We start from the raw sequence: 26,836 nt of genomic DNA, 5'->3' as shown, positions 1-26,836 counted from the left end.
TCTGCCAAAATGGAGATGAAAAATCATTCATTTGAAATTGACCAGAAAGAAGTCCACCCGAGCACCATATTGGCTAACGCCAGTGTTCTCCCCCATTGACTCCTCCGTGTTGCTATGGTAACCGTCCCCGTCGCGTCCCCCTGCACTCCCTGAAGAGCCACCGCTGTTCTCCCAGAATCCCCCGTTCCGCTCAACGCGTGCCGCTCTTCCCAGATAATCTTCCCCCTTTCTGTTGCAGATTTTGAGTCACTGCTGCCCAACAGTTTTGAGTCGGAGGGCCATGTGTTCATTGCTCCCAGGTAGCTGTGCTCTGTGTGTGAAAGCTTGCCTCTGCCACCACCTCCTCCTCCTCCTCCTCCTCCTCCTCCTTCCACCCCATATGGTGTTGTTCTGTGCTGGTCTCTTGATGTGTGTGTGTGTTTTTGTTTGTGCGTGTGTTGTGTTCACTTGCTGTTGTCTTCTGGTTCCATATTTTTCTCTAACTTTCTCCCATTCCTGTACACTTGTAGTGTAGTCAACCAAGGGAGTACTCCAAGTAGTAACAAACCTGAGTAAGTTAACCCAGAGTGAGTGATAACGTTTATCACTTACTCTGAGTTAACTTCTCAAGGTTTGTCATTAAACCACATACTTAGAATACCCCCCCCCCCCCCCGCAACACATACACACATACATACTCTCACACAGAGACAGACAGACAGACACACACACACCTCTATCTTGCACAAATGCTTCTCTTTCCCATGTCTACTATCATATTGCATTTTTGAGTAGCTGTTCTGTAGCTGTGTTTTTTGGTGAGTGTAAGTGTGTCTAGTTGGGTGTGTGGGCATGCATGTGTTTGGGTCTGGGTCTGCGTTTTGTTGTGTTTTCTTTCTCCCTATCTATCGTGATGATGTCTGTCGGCTCGTAGTTTGGTTCTGCTGGGTGTGTTCTTCATATACAGTGGGGAGTGGATTGGCACCCGTGTGTACTGTGCATATTTTGCGTATCTTTACTAAAGAGTTTGTGTGAAGCATACTACTATTTACTTAATTATTTATAAACATTTCATTCTGTATCAGTATTCATATGTGGCCTATACCTCTCCTCCCTCTTCTACTGTTTCTATCCATCCATTTCTTCATAGAACATTTGCCCATCTCCGACTTCAAGCATGCTTGCATGTGCCCTGCTGTTGAGGTCCATGTGAGCAGAGATGAATGATGTACATGGATTTGAACATTTGGGGCCTGTTGTGACGTCAAATATTTTTGCATTATAGCTTTTGTATGAGTGTGTGTGTGTTAGATCTCTCTCTCTCTCTTTCCATGTGTGTGTGTGTCTCTGAGATAAGGAAAGGGGTGAAACTGAAAGAGAATGTATTATTCTTCCTCTGCATGTGTCCCATTGTCTACCAGTGGAAACAAAAAGTGTGTGTGTGTGTGTGTGTGTGTGTGTGTGTGTGTGTGTGTGTGTGTGTGCACTTCCCCATGTCCTCCCAATGTTGCCACAGAGAACCAATGAATAATTTGCATGCCAATACAATCTCCTGCCATGGCTGTTCAAAGGTTAGAGCAAAGCCTGTCACATGCCTATGAGGAAGTGTGGAAGTGACTGTGTGTGTGTGCATGCCTGCGAGTTGGGTGTGTGCATGCATATGTGTGTGTGTGTGAAAAAGAGAGACAGAGCATGCACAGGCATTGCAACTAACAAGACGAAATGTGCATGTGTGTATACTAAGTACCTTTTGTGATGTGTGTATGTTCTCCTCCTTGTTTTGTGTGTGTGTGTGTGTAACTCTTTATGTACTAAAATCACACACAAACTGTCCTTAGGGAATACTGCAAAGACCTGGAGCTTTCTAGCAACAACACTGAGTTCCTGCTCAACTTTATCGCCCTGATGGAGAAAGTCACGCCAGACTCCAAGAAATGTACGTTTTCAAACATTTAATTTTAGCTTCCATTGTGTTTTTGTTGGCATCATAATTGAATTGTTTTGTTATTTGTAGTGTTTATTTGTGTGTGTACTACTGGAAAAAAAAAAAGTGTGATAGGGCCGATCATGATGACCAATAGCTTGTCTATGGTTACAGGTGATAACTTCCTTCTACACAACCTCATTCTGGACACAGGAATCATTCGCCAGCTTGTGGATAAAGTGTGGAAAAATAAGGATCTAAAGACGTAAGTAGTGTACACATATAACCCCCTGTGTGTGTGTGTGTGTGTGTGTGTGTGTGTGTGTGTGTGTGTGTGTGTGTGTGTGCGTGAGTGTGTGTGTGTGTGTGTGTGTGTGTGTGTGTGTGTGTGTGTGTGTGTGTGTGTGTGTGTGTGTGTGTGTGTGTGTGTGTGTGTGTGTGTGTGTTGTGTGACAGTGAGAGAGTGTGTGTGTGTATGGTAACCTTTTATCTTTGTTTTGGTAGATATGGCTTCCTAGCAGTCTTTGCAGCCACAGATGGAGGGGTCACGAGAGTTTTTCCAAATAAGTAAGTGGCAGACCTGTTATATGTGACCTGCTATACATTTTGAACTAGTTCTACCTCTCCATGATGTAAGGGATTATTTATAGATTGAGTGGTTTCCTTAGTCTGAAAGGAGCAATAGTCTAGAAAGCCCCTTAGATCTAAGTCTAGAGATTGACTATTAATGTGAGTACATTTTTTTCATTTGCAAAGCAGTCAGTTTCTATATGCATACGAGAATGCTCTAAAATGTGTCTGAGAAATGCTTTGTTACTAACAATTGGATTTATTTTTCCACCTCTGTTTCTCCTTCAAACTGTTTTTATCAATTCCTTGTTGTCTCTCTCCCGCTGTCTCTCTTTCTATCATTTTATCTATTTATCCATCCATCTATCCATCCATCCGCCTTCCTTAGGGCTGCTGAAACTTGGGAGGAGGACCCAGAACCTTTCAATGCTAGCTACTACCGCCGCAGCCTGGACAACAAGGGCTACATCTTCAGAGCTCCTTACCGCACAGGTGAACACAAGACTCAGCCTCACTGTTTGGTCTTCCCTCATTACTCATCACTCCGCTGCATCCGCATACAGACACAACACAGAACACCCAGGAGAGGGATCTGCTAAAACCTGTTTTATTGCTGCTGGTGCTGGTGCAGAATTTTGCCTTTCACAAAGGAAGACTTAACAGAAATTCACACAAAATGAATTCAGCCTAACAAAAAGTTCATTCATTTTAGGTCAGATATTGACCAGTGCAATGAACCATATCACTTTGTGAAATAAAGAGTGGGATTGTGGGATCTCAAACTAACTGGATACTTAATTGATAACTTATCAGATTGTGTAGCAGCTACTAATCACTGTAATTGTTATTGTAGCTGAACTGTAGAAATGAAACCACCTGTTTGTGCGAATGTAGAATAGGTTCTGGGAAGGCAAATGGGGGTTATTATATCTGCCACTGTAACAGCAGCATCTGCTGCCTGGTCAGGGCACCAGAGAAGGTGTGGAAAAAAACAAGGAAAACAGCATGGTCCTTTGCTAGCATTACAGTCCCCTGTGGCAGTCTACCACTGCCTGCTGAAGTAAAGCAGTTGGTGTCTCCATGTGCGCTAGGGGAGGCAAATGGTAGCCTGCGGCTCTTCAAAACACACTCAACACTAGGGCACATTATGGGGCACTGTTCAAAATTCAGGGAATTGAAAGTAACTAAATTGGATATATTCATGGCCTGTAGATATATATATTTATATGCTTTTCACTTGTTTATGAACACAAAGACTATAAAAAAAAGGTAAGATGGAAGGTTTTGCAGTGCTGTGAAAACAGACTCATTGTTACTTTGTCTCTATATGGTGTAAGTCTTTGATTTAAAGGATTTTACTATGTTGAGCGCGAAAAAGCTGAATGAGAACCAGGAACAACCAACTATTTGTTAAAGTTTCACTGATTGATACAATAGATAATGTGAGCTGTTCAAATGTAGACAGAATGTTTACGAAAAGCTATGGAACAGCTGATGGGACTTTAATTTAATAACAGATAATAGGCTATATGAGTGTCCATCTTGTTTTCTGTGGATTTGTTGAGTCGTCATGCAGGAGTTATCTTGTTGGGAATGTAAAAACATGTCGCTTCCCTGCCCTGCAGTGAACAGCGAGCTCCTGGATCCAGAGAATGACACCATCGGCATCCTGGTCAGCACGGCGCTGGAGCTGTCCGTGGACTCCAGGACCATCAAGCCTGCAGGTAGGCCACCCTGCTGGAGCCTCTCTCTCTCTCTCTCTCTCTCTCTCTCTCTCTCTCTCTCTCTCTCTCACTCTCTCTCTCTCTGCTGCGGGGACATGCAGAGGCTCCGTGCAGGAGAGATGAGAACTCCCCCAGCTGTGACGGCTCCGCATCCCCCCCTGCCAGCTCTGAAGCAGGCTTCAAACTCAGATGGGTTGCCATGGGGGAAGGACTCAAAACAACACCATCAGCTTGACTACTTGGGTTTCTTCTGTCCCTGACTTAATTGAACACTTAGAGCTGTGTGGACTTTGGCAAGATAGGGCATCATGGGTCATTTCATAACATGTTTTACTGGGACTAACTGGAATACTAGACATTCGTCTAATTAGGGGGACACACACTAAAACACACACTGGAGCACAAACAGACTACAGAGAAACAGAGCAGAAACACTACAACACACACACACACACACAAACACACACTAGAGCAGAATCACTGACTGAACTCTCTAACGTGCAATATGCCCATATTCCATACTTGTCTACTTGTTTACACTCTATTGTATTTATGCTGCTAATTGTTTATTTATTTATGACTTATTGTTTATTTGTAGGACAGCAACTTGAGCACTGTTTCTCATTACCTTTTAATTGTTTTTATTGTTTTGTTTGTATATATCATTTTCAATTCATGGAGTGCCATCGTAATTGTTGTGTCTTGTGTTTTGTCATGCACAGCAGTATAATGACAATTAGGTTTCCTTTGTCTTGTGCCTTGTGCTTTAACATTACATTCGCCTTGCCTTGTTTCTCTGTTTGTCCTACCCTGTGGTGTGTTGCGTTTGAATGGGCTAGTGTTGGGTGTTAAGCTGGACCTCGAGGCCTGGACTGAAAAGTTTAAGATGCTCGCTACCAACTACACAGGAACCCGCCAGAGCATCCCATCGGTACGCCTCACTAAAACAGACCTGCACTGTTGTGCTCTCACACTACTGAGGAATATCACACACATGTACACACACACACATACACACACACATCATTTTGTATATTTAGTAATTTAGTATCACACCACTACTGAGAAAGGTCACACAAGCATACGCTATCTTGTCACATAGTCTGCTATAATGGATAAACACACTTATGCTACGCAGACTGTTTTGTTTGCCATAATTGATATGAAGTGACTGAATGGAATGGTTGTGAATGACACGATGGTGCTTATGTCCCTGCTAGTGTGGATCAAATGGTTGTGAGATGGACTGTGAGGCCAATAGTGAGGTAAGACATCATGTAGGGTGCTGGGACGTATATAATGCTTAGCTGAGCTCTACTGCACACTACATGGCCCTCATGTTCTTGCTCCCTCGTCTTGCTTGTAGGACCTCCTGTGCTTCCTGATCGACGATGGTGGATTCCTGATCATGTCCAATCAGAGAGACCACTGGAGTAAGGTGAGGAATCAACAGCCGGAGGAATGGTTCGACGGCAGGCAGGGATGTGAAATGATGTGAAGTGAGAACAGGCCTGTAGATAGGCTATGCTTTCTCTTTTTGACCAGCCATAGCTGGAAAGCCTGCTTATAAGGAACATCATCACATCTGGCAGGCTACGCTGTCTGTTTCTGCCCCAGTGATAGCAAAAATAACACCTACAACAGCTGTTCTTGTCATGAAATGATTTAAAAAGTCCTTCAGTGTTAATGGCTATGCTATGTTAATGCTACTCTGACTGCCTAGTTAAAGGTCTTGTAGGTGTCTGCACATAGATTGTGTTCATGGCAAAGAGTTCAAAGCTGAACGTGTCTCCTCTCTTCTGCCGCACAGATTGGTATGTTTTTCAGTGAGGTTGAACCCTACCTGATGCACGCCTTGTACAATAACTCCTTCTACAACCGCAAACGGTCCCATGACTACCAGTCAGTGTGTGCGGTGGTGCCAAACAGCAACACAGGAGCCGCACCTCGAGGGGTGTTTGTGGTGAGCTATGCCAACATTTTGCTTCATAATGCTGTCAATGTAGCTTGCCCAGCTTCTCACTGTCATAAAGGAGAGATTTGTAGAAAATTAGACTTTATTTCTATCTTCAGATATAGCAACTATTTGTGTTTTGCCTTTGAGAACAAATTTCCTATGAGTATATTAATATTAGCCTCTTTACTGTCATAGTTAGACAGCAGCTTTGATTCACATATAGACTAAGATGGTGATAATGCAGTAGGAATTGGTAGCCAAATTAGACGTTTATTTACAATTACAATTTAGGATTTCGTAAATTATTATAGTCATGTAAAGTCAACACTATTCATTTCATCATAGACATAAAGACATTTTTGAAAAATGTTTTATGGTCTTTTCTATTAGAAAAATGAGATAGTAACAGCTAAAATATACAAATTAGCGCCATCCTTTGTGTGTGATTAGCAAGGGAGATAATGACAATTAGGAGGACAGCCCTCCAATCCATAGACTTGCCCTTTCCAGTTTGTTGGCTGTATTAAACTGGATGCTTTCTTTTTGTTTAGCCTACCATCGCTGATTTCCTGAACATGGCCTGGTGGACATCAGCAGCAGCATGGTGAGAACCCCGCTGCTGAACTCCCATTATTCTTGACTAATCTGGCTTCCAGTGCAATATCTTTTCCTTGTACCTTCCTTGACAAGCTAGTCCGTTGTCTACGCATTGAATAACCTAAACTCACAAAAACCGAAATGCTAAATATAGAGCAGCTTGGTTGTACAAAGATCCAAATGTGTGTCTATTCTAACTGATGATGCTTAGAGAGCGACGAATAAAGCATCAAATAATAGCTTTATTAGGTTTCATTAAAATGTTGATTTAAGAGGCAATCAAGAATACTGTAGAGTCCTGGGAGAATATAAATATTGCAAGAGGGAACATTACATTAGCCATTTTGGTGTTAATATGGTAGGTTACAACATTTGATGGAAATAGAGATAGAAGACAAATTTGAAGACAACGGCAAATTGAGCACAGCCCCTCATCCAAATGTTCCAAATGGCATAATTTGATTTTCCCCATTAACATTTAAATGTGTTGATATGAGAGGGAAAGATCCATTTACTACTATCCATCCATCAGCGATCTGTTCAGCATATTTTTCCACTCAGCCTGTGATACCTTTCTGAACAAAGTAACCACAAGTAAGCAAGCTACTTAACTCCCACCTGCAAGTATTCATTCATACACACAGTAAATCACAGTTAAGATAATTACTTTTGGATGGCGGGTATCAAATTGATGCATTTTACCTACTCCATGTTGTACTGACATGTTTTGGTTGACATGTAATTGTATATTTATTTAGGCAACTACAAAATGTAACAGAGGAGTTTTTTTCAATGTGATCATTAAATATACAGCATTAGTAGATCGTGTTGGCCCTTTCTAGATAGTAGACACAAGCCTTTAGCGCAGTTCAGTAATTACTTTTAGCCACACAATGTGTTAAAAATAAAATATGATATATTTTTTATATATGATGACATGTTTCGAATATTGTTGTTAAAATTGTATGCATATTAAAAGTATTACTGCACATTTTATATTCAGTAAGTTTTAAAGGTCTAAACGCTGTTGAGTTCTACTGAAACCTTAGGCCATGTCACATCACGTCACCCTAGAAATGTATAGACAAGGCAACGGGGGTTTAGAAGCCATAGAGGCAGTCTCGCAACTGGAGGAATTTCAATCTGAGTGGAGCCCATGTCAAAGTGTCGGCACATTTTCCCAGTGTTAGAGCGCAGTCTCTCTCATGATCCAGCTGCTGAAGTATTTTGTGTGTGTGTGTGTGTGTGTGTGTGCGTGCGTGCGTGCGTGCGTGCGTGCGTGCGTGCGTGCGTGCGTGCGTGCGCGTGTGCGCGCGTGTGTGTGTGTGTGTGTGTTTGTATTTCACGGCTCTGCTGTTCTGCTGTGTTTGTCTGGCAGGTCTCTGCTGCAGCAGATGCTGTATGGCATGGCCTACCGCAGCTGGTTTGTGACAGGTGAGTGTTCTGCCGAGGCCGAATTTCTGTCTGTTTGTGTTTAGTCTTTCTGACATTTCATTTTCTGCCACTAAACCAAAGTGACTCGTCAGACTCTACAACCACGCCTCACTTTCTTGTCTGAGAGGCTGAAGGTGGGGGAAGATGTAAGACACAGAGATTACACAGAGAAATGTGTTCATTTATAATAAATATATAAATATTCATTTCATTAATTTATTTGTGTTCATATCTGCTCTAAAAGGAAAATCAAATATATTCTGCCAGTTGCAATTATTTTGTACTGGGATATTCTGTTCATCATATATGTATTTGTAGGAGACTCTGACTCATCCTTAAGTGATAAGTAAGATGTCTTCAATTGTGTGTGTGTGTGTGTGTAATCATGCATGCTTCATAGATATGGTGGATGCAGACGGGATGGAGTCTAGAGAAACCAGCTGTGTCAAGATCCAGACTCAGTTCTACTTCACCAACGTCACCAGCTCCTACAACACCCTACAGGACTGCGGCAACTGCTCCCGGTACAGTAGATATGCACATAATACATGCACACATATACTTCAACTCTCTCTCACACACACACACACACACACACTCTCTCACACACTCACACACACACACACCCAAGACCTCCGCATGACCCATGAGCAGGTAAACAGTACATACAAAAACATGCAGATAGATAAACAATACAAGCACAGAAACAATTACTAACACATCTACACTTATTTACTCAAACAGCTTTACCCTTCACACACATTAGTAACATGCACACAAATGCCAACCTGCTTCAAAGTCTCAGGTTTCCGAGCCACAGCAGGTGGAAGAACATAAATGTTAACGAAGCGAATGTGTGTGCCCAGGTTGTTCCACGCTAAACGGATAGAGAACACCAACCTGCTGTTTGTGGTGGCTGAGTTTCTACCCTGCGGTTCCTGTGAGATTGAAAAGCTCTCTCAAGTGGAAGTCGACTGTATCCTTCTGCCATCAGCAAAGCCTTGTTCTTGCATTGATTCTCAAAGATACTCAGATACTGCATACCATAAATAAATAAATGAAAAGCTAAGCATGTTGGAGGGTTCATGTGCGCTACCAGAGCTCTGAGTACTTTGCCTTCGTTTTCTTTTGTGCATTTACAAGACAAGCACCTGACATCTACAGTACATGTATGTAGCTCATGGTATGTGCTTCTGAGACCTAAATCCTCCTAGTTCAAATGTTACCTAAACAGATGACCTGACACTTCATCTAGGGTTCCTTAACCTCCTTGTCCCCAGTCAAAGAGGAGGACCCATGTGATGTCCTTGCTACAGCAAGGTATCGAAAAGGCCCTTCCATGTGCTTCGACTACAACACAGCGGTAAGTCCCAAATACTAAATACTCTAGTACAGGCCTTATTTCGTACCCACAGATGGATGCACACACACACACAGACACTGATATTAAGTTGGAAGGAGTAAATGCGTCAAAAGGTGCAGTCTGCACTTCTAATCCAAAACACTTTGTGCCCTAGTTTGGCAGCTGAAACTGAGCGAAAACAGCCTACTCTACCCAGGCTCATCTTCATAAATGTTTTTTTTTCTGATGAAGGCACAACAATGACAAACCCTTTTAAGATCCTGGAGGGACTGAACAATATCCTGTTCCCTTTATTGGAAGAGTGGCTCATTATGCATGCACATATTTCTGTACTACGAGGAAGCAGGAGCAAACGTCTCGGTTACTTACGTAACCTCGGTTCCTTAAGCACGGAACAAGATATACCAACGGGACTTGACCTAGTGTCATGGACTGGTTCGAAGAACTTATTCATTCACGCCGCTTAGGCAGGGAAAAGCGCGCTGTGCTCTGGCCCCGCCCCCACCGGAGCCTATAAAAACCACAGCCCGCTGCTCCATCATTCTTGGATCAAAATCTGAGCGTTGAAACACCCACCCAAAGAAGAAAAAACACTGTATCACGCAACTATTGTTATATCTTGTTCCGTGCTTAAGGAACCGAGGTTACGTAAGTAACCGAGACGTGTTCCTTATCGCAGGAATCTGCAATATAACAACGGGACAGTTTCCATTAGCGCGTGTAAATACAGTGATTGCCATATCACCCCAACTTTATTATGCTTTGCCCTCACGGAGGTTCATACAGCAGCTGGTGGTGAACGTTCATAGGGCCTTATTTGTGCTTGTGAACACTTACTAGCACTTCACCGTGCACATATGTTGAGGGAATCACTATCCCCTTGTCCATATATTCGACCCTTGGTCAGTTCGTTGCGTCGTGACCAGCAGAGGCAGATGAACCTATCTTTAATTAAACATTCTTACGTTTAGTATCTCGTTCATGCATTCTACCACGTAGAACCGATGAACGATTATCCCATTCTAATCCTCCTCAGGCTCTGGCGGTACCGCATTGCTGGCCCGCAGAACGCCTTGCAAGAAACTAGGCTGCGTCACATCTAACATATAGAACCTAATGAAAGTGTGGCGAGAGCTCCAGCTTGCTGCCTTGCATATATCTTCCACTGACACGCCTTTTAACAAGGCCCAGGAAGAGGAGACCCCCCACGTCGAATGCGCACAAAGCTTAGCGGGGGGGTCAAGAGACAAACTTGTATAAGACAACACTATAGCCTCCACTATCCACCGGGATAAGCTGGGTTTAGATAGAGGTCTGCCTTTTGCCTGCGCCCCGAAGCATACAAACAGTTGATCTGACCGTCGGAACGTTTTGGTGCGCTCTACTTAGCCACGAAGGGCGCGCACCGGGCACAATGTATTCAAGCGCTCCTCCTCTGCTGACGCAAACGGGAGAGGCGAGAACACTGCCAGCTCAATCACCTGATTGCGGAACGGGGTTGTTACCACCTTGGGTGTGGATGCAGCATTCGGTCTCATCACTACCTTGTCCCCAGCTATCTAGAACTGAAGGCACGATGGACTGACAGACAGGGCTTGCATGTCACTAACGTGTTTTGCTGACTAATGCCAACAACAGCGCCGTTTTCAATGAAACATATTTTATGTCCGCTGTCTCCAGGGGCTCGAATGGAGGCCCTGTCAGCGCACGTAATACAATCAGCAAATCCCATGACGGTATCAGGTGTCTGTCCGGCACTCTGAGACGTCTCACGCCTGCCATGAAACGTGACGCTAATGGGTGACAGCCCGGGGATTTATTATTAATTCCTGCGTGGCAGGCGGAGATGGCTGCCAGGTAGACCTTGAGAGTGGAAGCCGCCTTCCCCTCATCAAATAACTGCTGGAGAAATTCTAGAATGACGCCCAGTGCGCAGTTGATAGGGTCCTGTTGACGCTCAACACACCACTTCTCGAACCTGTGTCACTTTAACGTATACAGCGATCGGGTCGAAGCTGCCCGCGCACTCTGTATCGTTGCCACCACCGAGTCAGACAAACCTGAGACTAGGAGCTTGTGCCTTTCAGGTGCCAAACCCTGAGTCGCCACAGCTCTGGCTGAGGATGCCAGATCGACCTGTGCGCCTGCGTTAGGAGATCCCTCCTCAGAGGTAGTTCCCATGATGGCTGCACAGACATTCTGATTAGGTCCGCCAACCATGGGTGACTGGGCCAGTGGGGGGCCACTAATAATAATTCCTTGCCCTCGACCGATATTCTGCTTAACAGCGGTGGGAGAAGTGGGATCGGGGGAAAAGCATACAGACGCAAGTTCGGCCACTGGTGGCTCAGCGCGTCCACGCCCAACGGGGGACTGTCGCCCCCCAGTGAGAACCATAGGGGGCAACAGGTGTTCTCTCTGTTGGCAAACAGATCCACCTCCGCTTTGTAAAAGCGTTGCCATATCTGTTCTACTACCTGAGGGTGCAGAGCCCAGTCCGTCACCCGAGGGTTGCCTCTCGATAGTAGGTCTGCTCCGTAGTTGAGCTTGCCTGGTATGTGTACCGCTCTGACTGAAGGAAAGTGCGCTGCTGCCCATAAGAGCAGGCGATTCGCCCATTGATACAGTGACTGAGAACGCACCCCTCCCTGGCGATTGATATATGCCATAGCAGAGGTGTTGTCTGTTCTCACCAGTATGTGATGACCATCTAATCTGGGTAGAAAATGCTGCAGGGCTAAAAACACTGTTTGTAGCTCTAACACATTGATGTGTGACTTGGCCTGCTCTGCAGTCCAGAGGCCGTTCACTGATCTCCCTTCGCAGACCGCCCCCCACCCTGTTGTGGAGGCGTCTGTGGCGAAGAACCGGGGTGATTTCCAGATCGCCAGCGCCTTCATGCATCTGGCGTTCACTGTCAGCTTGCGGTACCTGTCTCTGGTGGAGCTGAGCTTCATGGAGAGGTACCATATTTGAAACGGCCGCATGCGTAATAGCCCTTGGGGTAACGCAACCGCGGCTGACGCCATCATCCCTAGCAGCCTTTGGCAGCAGAGAGACGTCACCGTCCGCCCCTGCCTGAACTGGCGAGCGCATGATTGAATGGCCCTTATCCTTGCTGGGGACAGAGACACCTTTATTGAGGTGGAATCCAGTACCATGCCTAGAAACGGGGTGCGCTGTTGGGGGACCAACGCACTTTTCTGCCTGTTTATAACAAAGCCTAGTCGATGCAGGTATGCCACCACTAGATGCATCCTTTAGATCTATGGAGACAAACCAATCGTTTGGCTGTATGCACTGAATGAGCTTTCGTGGAGTCAGCATTCTGAACTTCAATCTTTTTAATGCTTTGTTCAACGTGCGTAGATCTAGTATGAGTCGATAATTCCCATCCTTCTTTGGGATGAGAAAATATCGGCTGTATACCCCAGCGTTCGTCTCCTCGGGAGGGACCACTGTTATAGCACCTTTCTTGAGCAGTGAGCTTATCTCTTCCAATAGGAAACTCGTCTGCTCCAGAGGCACGACTGATTGGATCACACCGCTGAACCTCGGAGGGGGGCGGGCGAATTGCAGAGCGTAGCCGTCTGTAATAGTCTTTAGCACCCATGGTGGTGCTGCGCATGCGCGCCAACCGTCCGCACAGTCCGCTAGGCTGGGCTTCAGGTTGAATCTGTCGGTTTCTAAACCGCTCATTGTCAATCTTTCTAAACCTAAACCTGTCCCCGCTCCGCATAAGGAGGGGGGTGAGGTTGGGGGCTGCCCCCACATGGTTTGAATAAAAAAATTGTTTTGCAAACGCTGGGGCTGCGTTGTGGGGGGAGTTACACAAGCATGCCTTATGACTGGCCCCGAAGGGGCAGGGTGAATGACATGAACCTTTGAATGTTGTGCTTGATGGGATACTTTTACCGTGCTTGTCATGATCTGTGCATGAGAGCGACTCAAAGCTTTCCTCGGTGGCCAGGGATCCACCACTCTCCCCTCCGTGGACAAGAACCCTCTCTCAGGACGACGGATTCTTCTTGTAGCCTCTGCCACGGCCACGGCCACGTCGTCCCTGGTGGGTAGCGCCCTGTGCTTGCGGCTGTGCCGCGGGGCGGAACTGATGTCTGTTCCACCCTAGAGCTCCGGCTTGCATCTTTGCCGGAGGAACGGGGGACTTAAACCCGCTCCTCTTCAGCCCAGCACTCGGGGTTCGCTGTCCCGATGAAAAAAACGCGCCCTGGACGCAGACTGGTGCGTCGAGAAGGGGCACCTTCTCCCTGTCTGTCATCTTAGACAGAGACAGCCACAACGACCAGTTGGTTGCCACGCTCACTCCCATGACTCTCCCCAGAGCCTGGGAAGTGCACCGCGTCAGACGCAGCGTGAGATCCGTAGCTCGCCGGAGCTCCACTACGGTCTCGTTGCCCTCCCCCATCGATGCTGCGAGCTCTGCCAGGAGCTTAGCCTGATAGCGCTGTAGCAGTGCGGCCGTGTTCGTAGAACACGCCGCCTGCCCAGCCGCCAAATAGGCTTCCTCCGCCAGCGCCGCCTGATGTCTGGCCACCCCAGTAGTCAACTGGGGTCCATGACCGAGGCGCATTGTGGGGGTGGAAGGGGCTAGGTAGCCCGCAACCGCCTCCTCAACCGGAGGGAACGTGAGGTAGCCAAACACCTCCGCTTTGTCTACATTCAAGTAGCATCCGAAGCCTGGCACAGGGGCTCGCCCCGAGTAGGGCGTACTCCACGTAGCCTTGACTTCCTCGTGCACCTCCTCGAAGACGGGGAGGGTGCACTGAGCCACCACTGGAGGGCCCCCATAAAACATCCCGTCCAGCAGGGATGATCGTCCCTTGGGCGGAGGAGGGAGAGGGAGACTCAGAGCGTGCACCGCTCTCATAGCCACCTCGTGTAGCTGCTGGCCCAGCATTTTTGATGTGACCGGGGGCGAGCTAGCCCGTGGTAGCGCCACATCCATCTCTGACAGCCCCGCCCCAGGGCGGTCACCGGGCACTGAACTGCCTGGGGCCGAGGAGGCGACCAGCCCGACCGGGGACCGCTCCCCGGTTGGCACTGCAGTCGCTGTGTCATCGCGCTCCCATTGCGCGAAACGTCTCCTGGCCCTGGCTACGGTCATCGTAGCACATATGTTGCACCCGGAGTCTGTGCCACCCACCACCGCCTCCGCGTGCTCCCTACCGAGGCAGAGAACACAACGTCGGTGACGGTCGCCCTTCTCCTTGGCATGGCAACACCCCGGGTAACTCTGGTGCGACATTTCTGTAAAAAAGGAGAAATATTAAGCACACAGAGAAATACTAAGGACACTATCACCAACACGAGGTTAGCAAACCCCACTAGCAGGCTAGTCAGAGACTAGCTAGTCTAACACTTTGCTGACAGTGAACTTGACTTTCTAAAAGCAAGTCGTACTTGTAGCACTCTTGAGGTAGTGAAGGTTAAAATAACCAGAAACTCACCAGCTCGTAATGAGTTATAATCAGTTGTAGAAAATAGAATCAAGTATTATACGACCAGTTATAGCGTAGAGAATAATCTTGGAGTCCAAATCTTACGCGAAGATTTTGAAAAAGAATGATGGAGCAGCGGGCTGTGGTTTTTATAGGCTCCGGTGGGGGCGGGGCCAGAGTACAGCGCGCTTCTCCCTGCCTAAGCGGCGTGAATGAATAAGTTCTTCGAACCAGTCCATGACACTAGGTCAAGTCCCGTTGTTATATCGCAGATTCCTGCGATAAGGAACCTGTGTTGCTTGTTAATGCAATAATTCTATCTTGGATATCCTTGAAGTTAATTCTTTGTTCAAAGCCTTAAATCCCTTTAAAGACTCAAGCATCTCGGAAGAGGTAGTCTAATTTGTTTCACTTAAATTAAAAGCAGTAAACGAATGTCATCCATGATGTAAATACACAATGACTTGTCTTGTTAGTTCTATTCAGATAATGTTACCTAGTTAGAGAAGTGCAGAATTAATACATTTAGACGTCTACTCTCTTCCGATGACCCACTGCTCAGCTAGAAAGGCTTTTACACCTCTTTTCAGTTCGGCTGGGATTCTGCATGCGGTGACAGCATCAAATGACCTACAGTTTGCTCCCAAAATAATTCTTAGTGAAAACGCCATGAACAGGATCAAATTCCTGAATCCTATACAGTAGTTACCTGAGACAAACCTAATATGCTGTTGCGGTAAACCATGAAGACAATCCTTTTGCGTCACCACACTGTATGGAGCAAATTGGGGAGAGTGAAAGTACTAAGAATTCCATAAAAAAAGTGCTGATGTCTCTGTCTCCCAAAGTCGTTGCACCCTAGCTGAAACATTTAACATTTAAGCAAAAATGATTGCCTTTTTTTGTTTCGGAACCTTGCTGCAAAGTTTCAAATGTGTTGCATTAGACAAATTTGGCTGATTACATTGGATGTGTATAATTTTACAATGTGTGTCATGTTATACATTTTACATGCTAGGCCCTAATAAATTATCCAGAATGGGTGCGTTTTTCTGGGATAAGCTATGTTGATTTCAACAAAATAAGGTTGTCATGGAATTGGAGTGAGAAAAACCAGGAGACTTTTTACAGGTTCAAAATCGCACCCTAATTAAGAATGGAACAGTTAGTTTGAAGGGATGTGACGTGAGCATGTCTGATGAGCTACAAATATGTGTCAACTAATTCCCTGTCCTGATTAATTGATTGGCTGTTGAGCTAAAATATCAACAACCTTTCACTTGAATCGCAGACTGCACCTTTAAATGAAAACTACTGAACACTGATTAGTGCAAAGTCCCACCTCTTCACACTTTGATAAGATGGTGCTTGTGTTTGTGTGTTCCAGGAGAACTCGTCAGACTGTGGCCGGGGTCACTCCTTCAGCCCCTCCATAGGCACTCTTCTCTCCCTCCAGTTTCTCCTCCTTTCTATATGGGCCACTCCTCAGGTCCTGCCTCTCTCTCTTTAACTCTTCCCCTCCCTCTTCCTCCTTCTCCTCTTCCTTTCTATATGGGCCATTCCTCTGGTCCTGTCTCTCTCTCTTTAACTCTTCCCCTCCCTCCTCCTCCTTCCCCCCCCTCTCTCTCCTGCATCACCTATATGCTTTTTTCTCTCTCTCTCTTTCCTCTTCTGCTCTAGTCATAGATTATAAAGGGATTTCCTGTTGACCTAATATGGAAGCCCATCTCTGTGCTGCTGCTATGCCCACTTAGCTTCACAGGTTGTTGCCTAGTGACAGTCGCCAAGCTATGTGGTCTCCAGCCAATCACCCTTCAGCTGTGGAGGGAGTTGCCGTCTTATAGTGTTTCTCTATGTAAAATGTTGAAATAGCAGTGGAAAGAAGTGGAAGATGTTAACCAGTGGCAGGGGGACAAAATTGTCATACGAACATTTTCAGTCACCGACCAGCTAAGAGATCGACAACGGACGACATATGCCTGCTGCCAATGGAACACTGTGTTTTAGATCATATGACTCCGACCACAGAGGTCAAGGTTCATCCCGCGTATTCATCGCAGATCTGCAGAGGGCCTTCTGTGGCCTGCTACTTTTGCCTAACTCAAATGAAACGGGCTATGGAACATTCAGCCATCCACATGCATTGAAAAAGGCAGGCTTAAAAAATATATGATTTTTTGTGTTTAAAACAGAATGAAAAGAAAAAAAATAATGGTTTGAGTTTTCCAAGCGCATCTTCATACTTAATGGGATAAAAGAAGAGTGTAGGTGTTAACAAAAAAACATGTTGTTTGTTCATGCACTGTATCTACTTCTTGCCAAAATGAGATAGACTTTTGTGATGTGGTCTTATTTTTCTAGCCAAATTAGATGGAGGTAAAATTCAAAATGATAGAAGGACTCATATTGGAGGGTTGATCCAGAAAAGACAAGCAAAAAAAGAAAATGGAGGCATTTGTGAAGCATCCGTGGTGGAATCATCTTGCCTCATTCTTGTCTGACTAGGGCCTTGGTCTTGGTGGCAGCTTAGCCAGTATAGACCCCCCCTGGATTTACGGAAGAGAGAGGACCAGGAAGGATCTCACACAATGTGGAAACACCTCCTCTTGTCTCTTCCCTCCTCCAGGGACGAGTTCACCTGGATACGGAGAGCAGGATAGACAGCTGGGAAGACAAAAAAAAAAACAAGGGACAAAAAAGCTCAAGCAGACATATTTTATTTTGCAACGCAAACTTCCTCTGGCTGGATACAATCAGCGATGTGTAGGATCATCATTTGTGGGCCCTGCGAGGAGTGCTGACAGCTCCTCTGCGCCGAACAGGAGGTGCAGCTGATAACATTTCCCTCACGTTCCTCTTGTGTTGCCGCCGACAACAGCAAACAAACATGGCACTCGCGCTTTTCTCATTTCCCACCGCTGCTGAGATTGTGTGTGTGTGTATATATTTGTGTGTGTGTGTGTGTGTGTGTGTGTATAAGCAGATGTCCTGTCCAACGTACCTGCCATTCTCATCACCACAGAGCAAGCCTCCAGCTGTGAGAACACTGCATCAGGCAGATGATAATGATGATAATGAATCACACAAGGGTCTGAGGGGGGAGTGTTTGTGTGTGTGGGGGGAGGGGAGGGGGTGTTTATGGTGCTGTGAGCTTATGTCAGGACGCTGATGGAAGGAAAAGGGAGAGAGGCAAACTGCTGTCTCTCTTTCCTCACTTACCTCCAGAGGGTTCTATTCATTCATGGGACTGTGAGGCCAGAGGAAAATTGTGTTATCTGAAAATGAGGTTCAGATATAATGTTACCTTTTGTTTTGAGCTTTTTTTCCCCAGTGCATTTCTGATTTTCTTGACCTCCTACGCTATGTATTCACAAGAGCTATTCTGCCATTTGCAGCCATTTGAAAAAAGAAAATGCTCTCCAAGTTTTCTTTTGTTTTCATTGTTGATCAGCGCCAGTCCTAAAGGATAAAGGTTTTTAGTGTGGGCATGTGTTCAGACATTTTTCAGATGTCAGACTCTTTTTCATCAGTGTTTTATCTTTTCTCTGACTTCATTTTTTTCTGTAATTTTTTTAGGAACAATCTCACCCCTTTTGGTAGTGCCTTTACGCACTTGTTTGTGTTGAACAGCATGGGCTTTTCTGGAATGCGGTATAGCAACTCAACAGGTGCAGCATTAGCCTGTGGGGCTGTGGTATCCCTTCCCAAGTCACGTCAAAGGCCTTACAGCTTCCATAGCAGAGCATCGCGAGAGGGAGACGAGAGGAACACAGCCTCTCTCTCCTGTCCAGGTTAACAGACTGTAAGTTTAGCTGTTATCCTTTTAGGCCCATTTCCATTGGGCCATAGCTATAGCTATCCGGATGCTGTAGCCACAGTCTCTCGCGTGGGAACAGCTAAAGCTACAGGGCAGTGGTATATGTACAGGCCCTTAGACTTTGCCTAAAATGATGCCATCATCAGAAACAACATATGGCTGTTGTGCTATTGTCATCAAGCTCTTAATAGGGTTTGAGGTCTTCTCGTCATGCAGTGGCATCATTGGCTATCTAGCAGCAGTGTTTTTGCAGGCCTTCTGAAGAAAGGCTTGTCTCTTTTTCCGGAGTTCAACTTAATCAGCCTTGGAGCGTCAGTGTTTTATTAGAGCTACCTAACTGCTGTAGACATTTTCTGCTAGGGATGTGCGATGCATATTTGTGTTTTTGTGCTTTCGTGTGTCTGCGGCTGAGTGTCTGTGTGTGTGTTTGTGAGGGGAGTGTCTGAGGAATGTGTGCACATGTGGATAGGTGGTTGTCTTTGTAGTGTCAACTCAATGTGATCAAAACAGTAGGGAAAGAGAGTGGTGTTTGCTATCCTATAACCATGCAGGATCATTTGTCTCCTATGACGTGTGTATGTGTTTATGTCGTGGATGGGTTAGGATTGAAAGGGGGTGGGGGTCTCTGGAAAAAAGAAAGAAAAGAAAAAAAAAGAAGAACATCCAGTCATATCATTTGGGAGAAATTATCCTATCATCACAGATGTGATAAAGAATGTTTTCAATATTGATGTCTCAGTTTCTAAGACAACCTAGGTAGGAAGCCTCCTTGTGTTTTCTCAAACTCTTCCTCTCCTGCATCCTCTTCCTTTCTCCTTTCCTCCTTCCAACCCAACTGTATTTTCTCATTCCCCTACTCTGGTGATGTATTGTATCCCCCAATCCATGAGGTTATCATGGGTCAGAGTCATTGGCCACCTCTGGTCATGTCCTGTTAAAAGCACTGATCCATGTCAGCATCAAGTCTATTCTTACCTCTGATGCCTGGCACACATGTATGGGAGGCTATGAGAATTCATCTCCGGTGTGGCAGGAGCTGTGACTGTTCCTTACACTTTCACATCTACTTCATAATCAATGGGGAGGCTCCTCAGAACAGAAAGTGGACGTGTCTGTCTCAGTGGCACACCAAAACCTGCTCCCCTGGCCAAAAACGACTAACGTCTTTAGTATGCTGATTGGTATTCAAATCAGTGTGGAAAAGTGAAACATCAACCAGATGTTCATGAGTGCAATAATCACTGATGCTCCCATACTCACTCTGCCTATGTTGTTGACTTTTTGAACATCCTCCCTTTAGTAAGACCTCTACTAGTAAGACTGAAGACTTTATAGTGGCCTTACAACTGGAGTGGTGTACGCAGTCATTACCTTATTCTCCTGCTGACATAGATTATAATACTTTGATTTGTTCGCTTTAAGGTGTGGAACATATTTAGGTGGAGGAAGAGGAGAGCCTGGGACTGTGTGTGTGTGTGTGTATGTGTGTGTGTCTGTGTGCGTGTCCCTCTAAGGAAAAAAATAACAAAGGGAGAGATTTCTTTTGGGCATCATGGTCCAATATTTTTGTGGTTTGAGAAATTTTCATTTTGCCAAAAAATAAAAAGACAAGTTAAATGAAAGGAATGGTTTGTGGGGGAGAGAGAGAGAGTGGGGCGTCTCTTCACAGTCAGCTTCCTGGAGGGGACGGGGATTGAATCCCTCTCCCCACCTTCGCCTGCCCCTCTCAACCCCGTTGCCTTGTCTATGTAGGTGCGTTTCTGTGGACAACACACGTATGTATGTGATTCTGTAGTCCTTAGTCTGGTGCCCTGTGACCATGTCTGACAAATGTGTAAAAGAAAAAAAGCAGTATAAAAGATAAGATTTCAACATTAAGTGAGACTTTAAAAAAAAAAGAAATATAAACATACTATATATAGGACTAAAGTACATCTGATAATAATCATGAGTTTGAGGTCTGCTATCCAGTGGGAGTTTTTTCTGTTTGTGCATTGGTCAGTGTGTGGCCTCCAGCGACGTTGGTCCACGTTGCTCCATTATTTTGTACAGAAGAAACTTCAAAAAGAAAAAAAGATGAGGGCAAAATTTGTAAAATATTGTGTCTGTGACTCCTTGTAAAATATTTTCAAATTGTTTATTACAGAGAATCAGTTATTAAATAATGTTCATATTTTTCACTTCATCTCCGTTTGTGGTGTCCTTCTTTTTCAAACATCTTTTAATGTATGGACAGTGCATATTGACTACAGATGCATTTCCCTAAGGGAATGTGATTAAGCTGCAGAAGCATTTGGTCATTGCATACTGTAATGTATGCAATAACGCGGATGCTCACACTTTACCTTCCAAAGAAAGGTTTGACTGTCAAAACTCTCCTTCTTAAACAATAACCCACTGACATTCTCATGCTATTAAACTATTAATCAGTCAGTGTTCAAAATGGTTGATGGTCCTTATTCATTGACTTGTTGGCTACATAAAGGTAATTACAGTATCTGTTTAACATAGATTGGTTACTAAACTTCTATAAGTGCCTTTTTAAAGTCAGTGGCTATGAGAGATATGTGTTGGTCTCAGGTAAGTCCCCTCTCTCACTGTCAAAGGTAATGGCCCATCAGTCTTGAATGTTCTTGTGGCCCTCTCCGAACCCTACACAAGCATTCAGTCAGTGTGAATGTTAAGAAAAATGGGGAAAGGGAATAAACAGGGCTGTAATGCCAGGGGGGATTAACCTGTGTGTAACCTACATGCATCATGCAGTTTTTGTATTGGTTTACCTAAGTACAGACTTAAAGTACTCAACATCTTAGACATTTTGACTGGTCTCTTCTCTCTGTTCTATTTATTTCCTGTGGGTTTGGATATTATTCTATAGACTGTAGGCCTACTCAAGATGTGGTACCAGGCTACTATTTTTGAACCTTTCTAACAGATAATGTCATGACAATCATTGCTTTTGTCTTACGGAATGCAGTATGCTGCCATTTTACAAGCAATCCACCTGCTGCCTACATGCCTCCAGAATTTGTACTGCTGTTACTTCCGATGTTCAGGTGCCACTCGCATCCTCTCTCAACTCTCACAAACATCAGACACTAAATAACCAGTTGTTCATGTGGACTCTTAAAAGACAAAAATTCAATTTGTGTATTTTCCATTCAGTTGCATTTAGCTTCAAAGTACATTTTTTTATCCGAAAATTTGATGAGGGTTCAGACCTCAGTAACCATATCATGTTACAGGCATGGGAATAAGGGCAATAGGCATGGGAATAAAGGCAGAATTACAGTTTTTTGAAAATGCTAGTCCAAACCAAAAATGCAATGGGTCAAATAATAAGGTATAGAAGATATCATTTCTGTGCAGTCCAGGAATAATACAATATGGAACTAATATAAAAATAACAATACAAATGGTCAGTCCATAGAATGGGATTGATGACAGTTTTTTTAAGTCAGCTCACATTTACAAAATGAGTTGCTTTGATCTGATATTGACGGAAGCTTGCTACTTGTAGGCTTGAGAAGCATCTCATACAGCTTTATGATATGCTGGACCAACAGAGCAGAACTAAAAACACACTACTATGAATGTGCAGGCTGTGCATCACATTTGAGGGGAAAAAAATATGTTTGTCTAACTTTATCTGATGTAGGTTATTTGAGTTGCAGATCTGATAAGCTATGGAGGTTTGTTTTATGAGAAAAGAGGATGTCTCTTGTGGTTGATGCAGCAATCAGTCTTTATTCCAGTAAAGAGCAGTAATGACGCACGGAGAACACTCAGGATCTCAAGCTAACCATATGTTTATAAGATACTTCCCAGGCTACTAATGCAATCAGTTCTGGCAACCTTTTGTTGTCCTGTATGATAATTAGGTCCTCTGACCCTTTTGCCTGAGATGTTTCTCAATGGCGTACCCCCAGCCCCATCCTACAATTGTTGGCAGTGGCGTACACCTCAGTTGATGTAATGTTATCCTCCACTGACAAATTTGCTAGCTTTGTCAGTAATATAACCAGAGATTGTGTGGGATATGACGATGTTATACCTTTCATACAAAGCAATGCATCTCAAAGTGCTTAAATTAAACTATTGAGCCATTGTTCAGTTGCTTAGTACAACTGCCTTACTGTTTAATGTCACACCAGCATTCCACCAGCAAAAATAGCTGCAGAAAAGCAGAGATCAATGCTGTTTTGTGCACATAAAGGACAAAGGTGTATCTCATATCACAGAACTTACATTACAACATGATATGAAGGCTATAGGCTAAAGCGCTTTAGAGTCAGGGGCAGAAGAAAAAGGGAGAAAAACTGTGGGATGACACTTTTACATCTTTTAGTTTGAACGTGTTCATTCTTAAAATACTGGAACATTAGCCTACACAATGCATGCATTACAGGCATGAAACGCCCAAGTTAATTAGCTATTGTTAGAAAGTTAAAGATCTCACAGTCTACATTTAACATTAGTCTTGGGCAAAAAACGTGTGCTAGGTAGCATTTAAGTTTGTGTATGTGTAGTTTATTCATTCATTTTTTTAACTGAATTTTAAAAATAAGATACACAATAAGAAAATAATCTAAGGATAAGTGAAATATGTTATTTGCAATGATTTATGCTGATTGTAAGTCATTTTTTGTATCTACCTTTCTACATAAAATCATTTTCATTTGGACTAGATCATGACATACTACACTTAAATATGTAAATACCATTAATTTCTCTCTAAATGACAGTGGATTCATTGTGAAATCTGCAAAGTGCAGCCAATACTCTGTAGTGTCTTGCCTTGGTTATCTTGCATGGATTTCATGGTAAGTAAATAGACAAAAAACACTCATATAAAGTTTGAAAGCATGTTGGTAGTGCTTGATTTCACTTAACAGATATTTACACATTCATAAACAATTTATGTATTTACAAACATACAGTACAGCATATGAAAAATGTGAATTCATAATGTTAGTTATTTGGTCATTTAGTCATTATTTAGTCAACCTCCAAAAACACCTGTCTGTGTAGATTCATCCATGATACCTGATTAGGTTTTTCTGTTTATCCTGACTCCTTGGTGTGAGTTGGTCTTTCATAGCATCTGCAGGAAGTCCAACAGGGCGTTGTGCCATGTCTCTGGGTCTTCAAGGTAACAGGGGTGCCCAGCTCCCTTCATCACTATAACTGTGTGATTGGGTAAATGTTTGAGGTTGCTAAGCGACAACTCCCCAAGTTGAGTGTCCTGGTCTCCGTAGACAATAAGAGTGGGTGTCTGAGAGAGGGGAAAGATATTGAAAAATCAGATGGTCCTAAACAAACCATTCAGGCCATTACAGACACAAAGACTTGCTTAAATCACACCAGACTTCCAAGGCTACCAACTGCATTAGCCTACATCTTGTTAGCTGTGCTCTACAAGATACCTTTGGCTTAATTATGTTACAGCACTAGATTTGTGAAAGCCCTTTCTTGTCTATGAGAGAAAATGCTCTGTGTTTTGTCCTTCACACAGAGCAGCAAATATAATACTGCCAAAGACAACAGCATACTATTCATCTACCTTAGCTACAATTATGACAGCCAGCCTTGCTCCCATTGGATACACATAAAAGTGCCATAGGCCTACAACATACATTCACATACCTTGACACTGGCGTACTGCTGGGCAATGAACTTGTCCGTGCAGATGGGTGCAATGGGAACATAGGCCTTCAGCAAGGGGGCATGCTGGAAGAGGAAGGGCAGGGAGTACATGCCACTGAGAGAGGGGCTCACCACCACTACTGGGCCCAGTTTGAGAGCCTCACACACCTGCTGCAAGAAGGCTCCCGGGGCCAACTCCCCCACCGCCACTGGGGCCGAAGCAGCCTTTGACTGTCCTAGGCCTACAGAGATGACACAAAGTACCTCACAACTGTTAGGAGGCTTGTTTATGTCATAGTGGAGTGCAATGTAATGAGTACTGATAATAGGATTAACATTGGTCCCTTATGGCAAAGGGCCAGAGGACCACTGTCAGCACACTGGGGTCAGACCTGGAGGTGCACTGGCCTCGCTGGTTTTTGAGCAGTCCGCTGGTGAGTTACTGACAACAACCCACCGTTTTGCCACTCACTTCCACTTCACCTTTTTTTCTTTACTGGTTTATACTTCATCAGTCATTTTCACCAACCCCTTAACATTTTTATAGATGTTACCAGTGCGTAACATTATGTCTTTAATAGACCAAGTCATTTTTCACTTTGATTTCATTCCAGTAGGCAATGAACTACTTCTGTTTAGGTAAATAGATTATGCCAAGGATGTGATTTATAAATTACAAGAATTGCTTACACACTAAACACTCTTTACACCAAAGATGATGGTGGACAGAGAGTGGACAAGAGGCATACCACCAGAGGGGTGCCGACCAAAATCCACCGGTGGCCCAATATATGCTTGCTACCTAGGGATTGTCAGACATGACCTACTTAAAACTGGACAGGCTGGATGTCTAGTGTCCTTTTAGTTGGGAATGCAAGACACTTTAAATTGCTGTGTGTGTGTGTGCGTGTGTGTATAAGTATAAACGCAGAAAGTGTGTTAATACATTCACTTGGCTCTCTCCATGGCACAAAATGACTAAGAGATTATTCAGAAACGTATGTGTTTATAGAATTCAATGGTAACTCAAATCAAAATCCAGATTATGTATGATGTATCCAGATTATCGATCAATTCTGTTATGTTGGAATTGAGTCATCCTTCGTTTAAGTAAACACTAAACGTCAACGACCACGTACAGTATGAGTTCACGGGAAATTCTGGGGAATTTCCATCTTTGCAATTGAAACACAAACTACCTGGTAGATCGACAGCTACAGTTCGACAGCCCGCCTTTGCCAGAGTCTCAATGGTGCCGATATTGAGCCAGTTCTCGGAGGAGAAGCGGATACCATGCAACAGGAGCACAGAGAGCCGTGGTTCTCCTGCCCCCGGCTCACCCTGTCGGTAAAACAGCGGCGTCCCACCGCAAAGCTCCACGGTCACCGTTCCCTCTGAGAGTTTCACTGTAGACATCTTCCTGTACAGAGTAATGATGCAAATACAAGGCAACTTGTTCTTGCAACTATATCTTCGACAGAATAGTTTTAAACGGGTGCAAGTACTGTGGCACTACTGTAACCAAATGTAGGCCTTCTCGACAAGAATCATTCTCGTCTCGTTACTTTGTAGGTTGAAGTTCATTTTTTTTCCTTACAGGAAGTTTTACGTTTTTAAAAGAATTCTACTGACCTCTAACGGTTGACTAAAATTGCACATGTACGGTGGCCCTGAAGTGCAAATTCAGCAATTTCATAATATGAAAGACAGTCTCTAGTCCAGTTAACCCTACAGAAACAGACTAGGCCACTAAGAGTTGGTGTAGGGCTAATTTACTTAGTCTGCCACATAAGCGAAGAAGTAGCTAAAATGATTCCTCAGTAAGAAGATATCTTGACACATTCGCCAATAATTTAGCAGAGCCAATCAATCTGGGTGTAACATTTTGGGGATTTTCATCACAAAATTGTGCTAGTGACAGTATGATATTGATAGTCCCGTTGGAAGGCAGTGTCACCAACTGTGTAGCCTAAAGCACAGTGAAGGCCTACATTTCTACACACGTTTAGTTAGCCTACTATCATATAAGACTAGAGATACTAATAACTTCTTTTTCCTTATTGGTTGGTATACATTCTTCTTCTAGAAATCGTCTGTTGCTTAGCCAATTGATATAAACATACATTTGTCAGTTGTCCACGCAACGAATTGGCTACGATTAGTGTATCCTATCAAGGCTTATAAATAGTCCAGGCAAAATTGCCCATTTTGGAGACAAAAATAGAATAAATTGTAAAATAGTTTTATTTCAGCAAATATCATTTCTATGAGGTGTCCAGAACAACATACTAAAAGTTCTAAGAAATCCTAGTTGAGGAAATATGTTTAATTCTCATCAATCTGAGATGTGTGCTAATAATGCTGAA

General features: G+C 44.2%; 2 protein-coding genes across 2 annotated transcripts in view; one reads left to right on the top strand and one right to left on the bottom strand.

Moving 5' to 3' along the window:
- cacna2d2a (calcium channel, voltage-dependent, alpha 2/delta subunit 2a) overlaps positions 1-16,517 on the top strand; it is a gene marked incomplete at both ends in the record, with an annotated part of 187,965 nt that extends 171,448 nt beyond the window's left edge. Inside the window, 16 exons of the mRNA XM_080845556.1 lie at positions 214-299; positions 1,818-1,915; positions 2,078-2,168; positions 2,408-2,470; positions 2,862-2,965; positions 4,099-4,197; positions 5,037-5,128; positions 5,418-5,462; positions 5,564-5,635; positions 6,008-6,160; positions 6,706-6,758; positions 8,130-8,185; positions 8,586-8,709; positions 9,052-9,161; positions 9,466-9,548; positions 16,395-16,517. Of these exons, the coding sequence (XP_080701682.1) occupies positions 214-299; positions 1,818-1,915; positions 2,078-2,168; positions 2,408-2,470; positions 2,862-2,965; positions 4,099-4,197; positions 5,037-5,128; positions 5,418-5,462; positions 5,564-5,635; positions 6,008-6,160; positions 6,706-6,758; positions 8,130-8,185; positions 8,586-8,709; positions 9,052-9,161; positions 9,466-9,548; positions 16,395-16,517 (1,452 nt within the window). The remainder of the gene's footprint in view (positions 1-213; positions 300-1,817; positions 1,916-2,077; positions 2,169-2,407; positions 2,471-2,861; positions 2,966-4,098; positions 4,198-5,036; positions 5,129-5,417; positions 5,463-5,563; positions 5,636-6,007; positions 6,161-6,705; positions 6,759-8,129; positions 8,186-8,585; positions 8,710-9,051; positions 9,162-9,465; positions 9,549-16,394) is intronic.
- Positions 16,518-23,919: 7,402 nt separating this feature from the next.
- abhd14b (abhydrolase domain containing 14B) lies at positions 23,920-25,886 on the bottom strand (the record flags this gene model as incomplete). Its single annotated transcript, XM_080845547.1, has 3 exons — positions 23,920-24,099; positions 24,471-24,712; positions 25,670-25,886. The coding sequence occupies 3 exons, from the start codon at positions 25,884-25,886 to the stop codon at positions 23,920-23,922; spliced, it is 639 nt and encodes a 212-aa protein (XP_080701673.1).
- Positions 25,887-26,836: the final 950 nt, after the last annotated feature.

The sequence above is a fragment of the Sprattus sprattus genome, assembly GCF_963457725.1.
Source record: "Sprattus sprattus genome assembly, chromosome: 10".
In the NCBI taxonomy this organism is placed as follows: Eukaryota; Metazoa; Chordata; class Actinopteri; order Clupeiformes; family Clupeidae; genus Sprattus; species Sprattus sprattus.
Note: the sequence above shows the minus strand (reverse complement) of the source record. Positions and strands in the feature narration are given on the sequence as shown.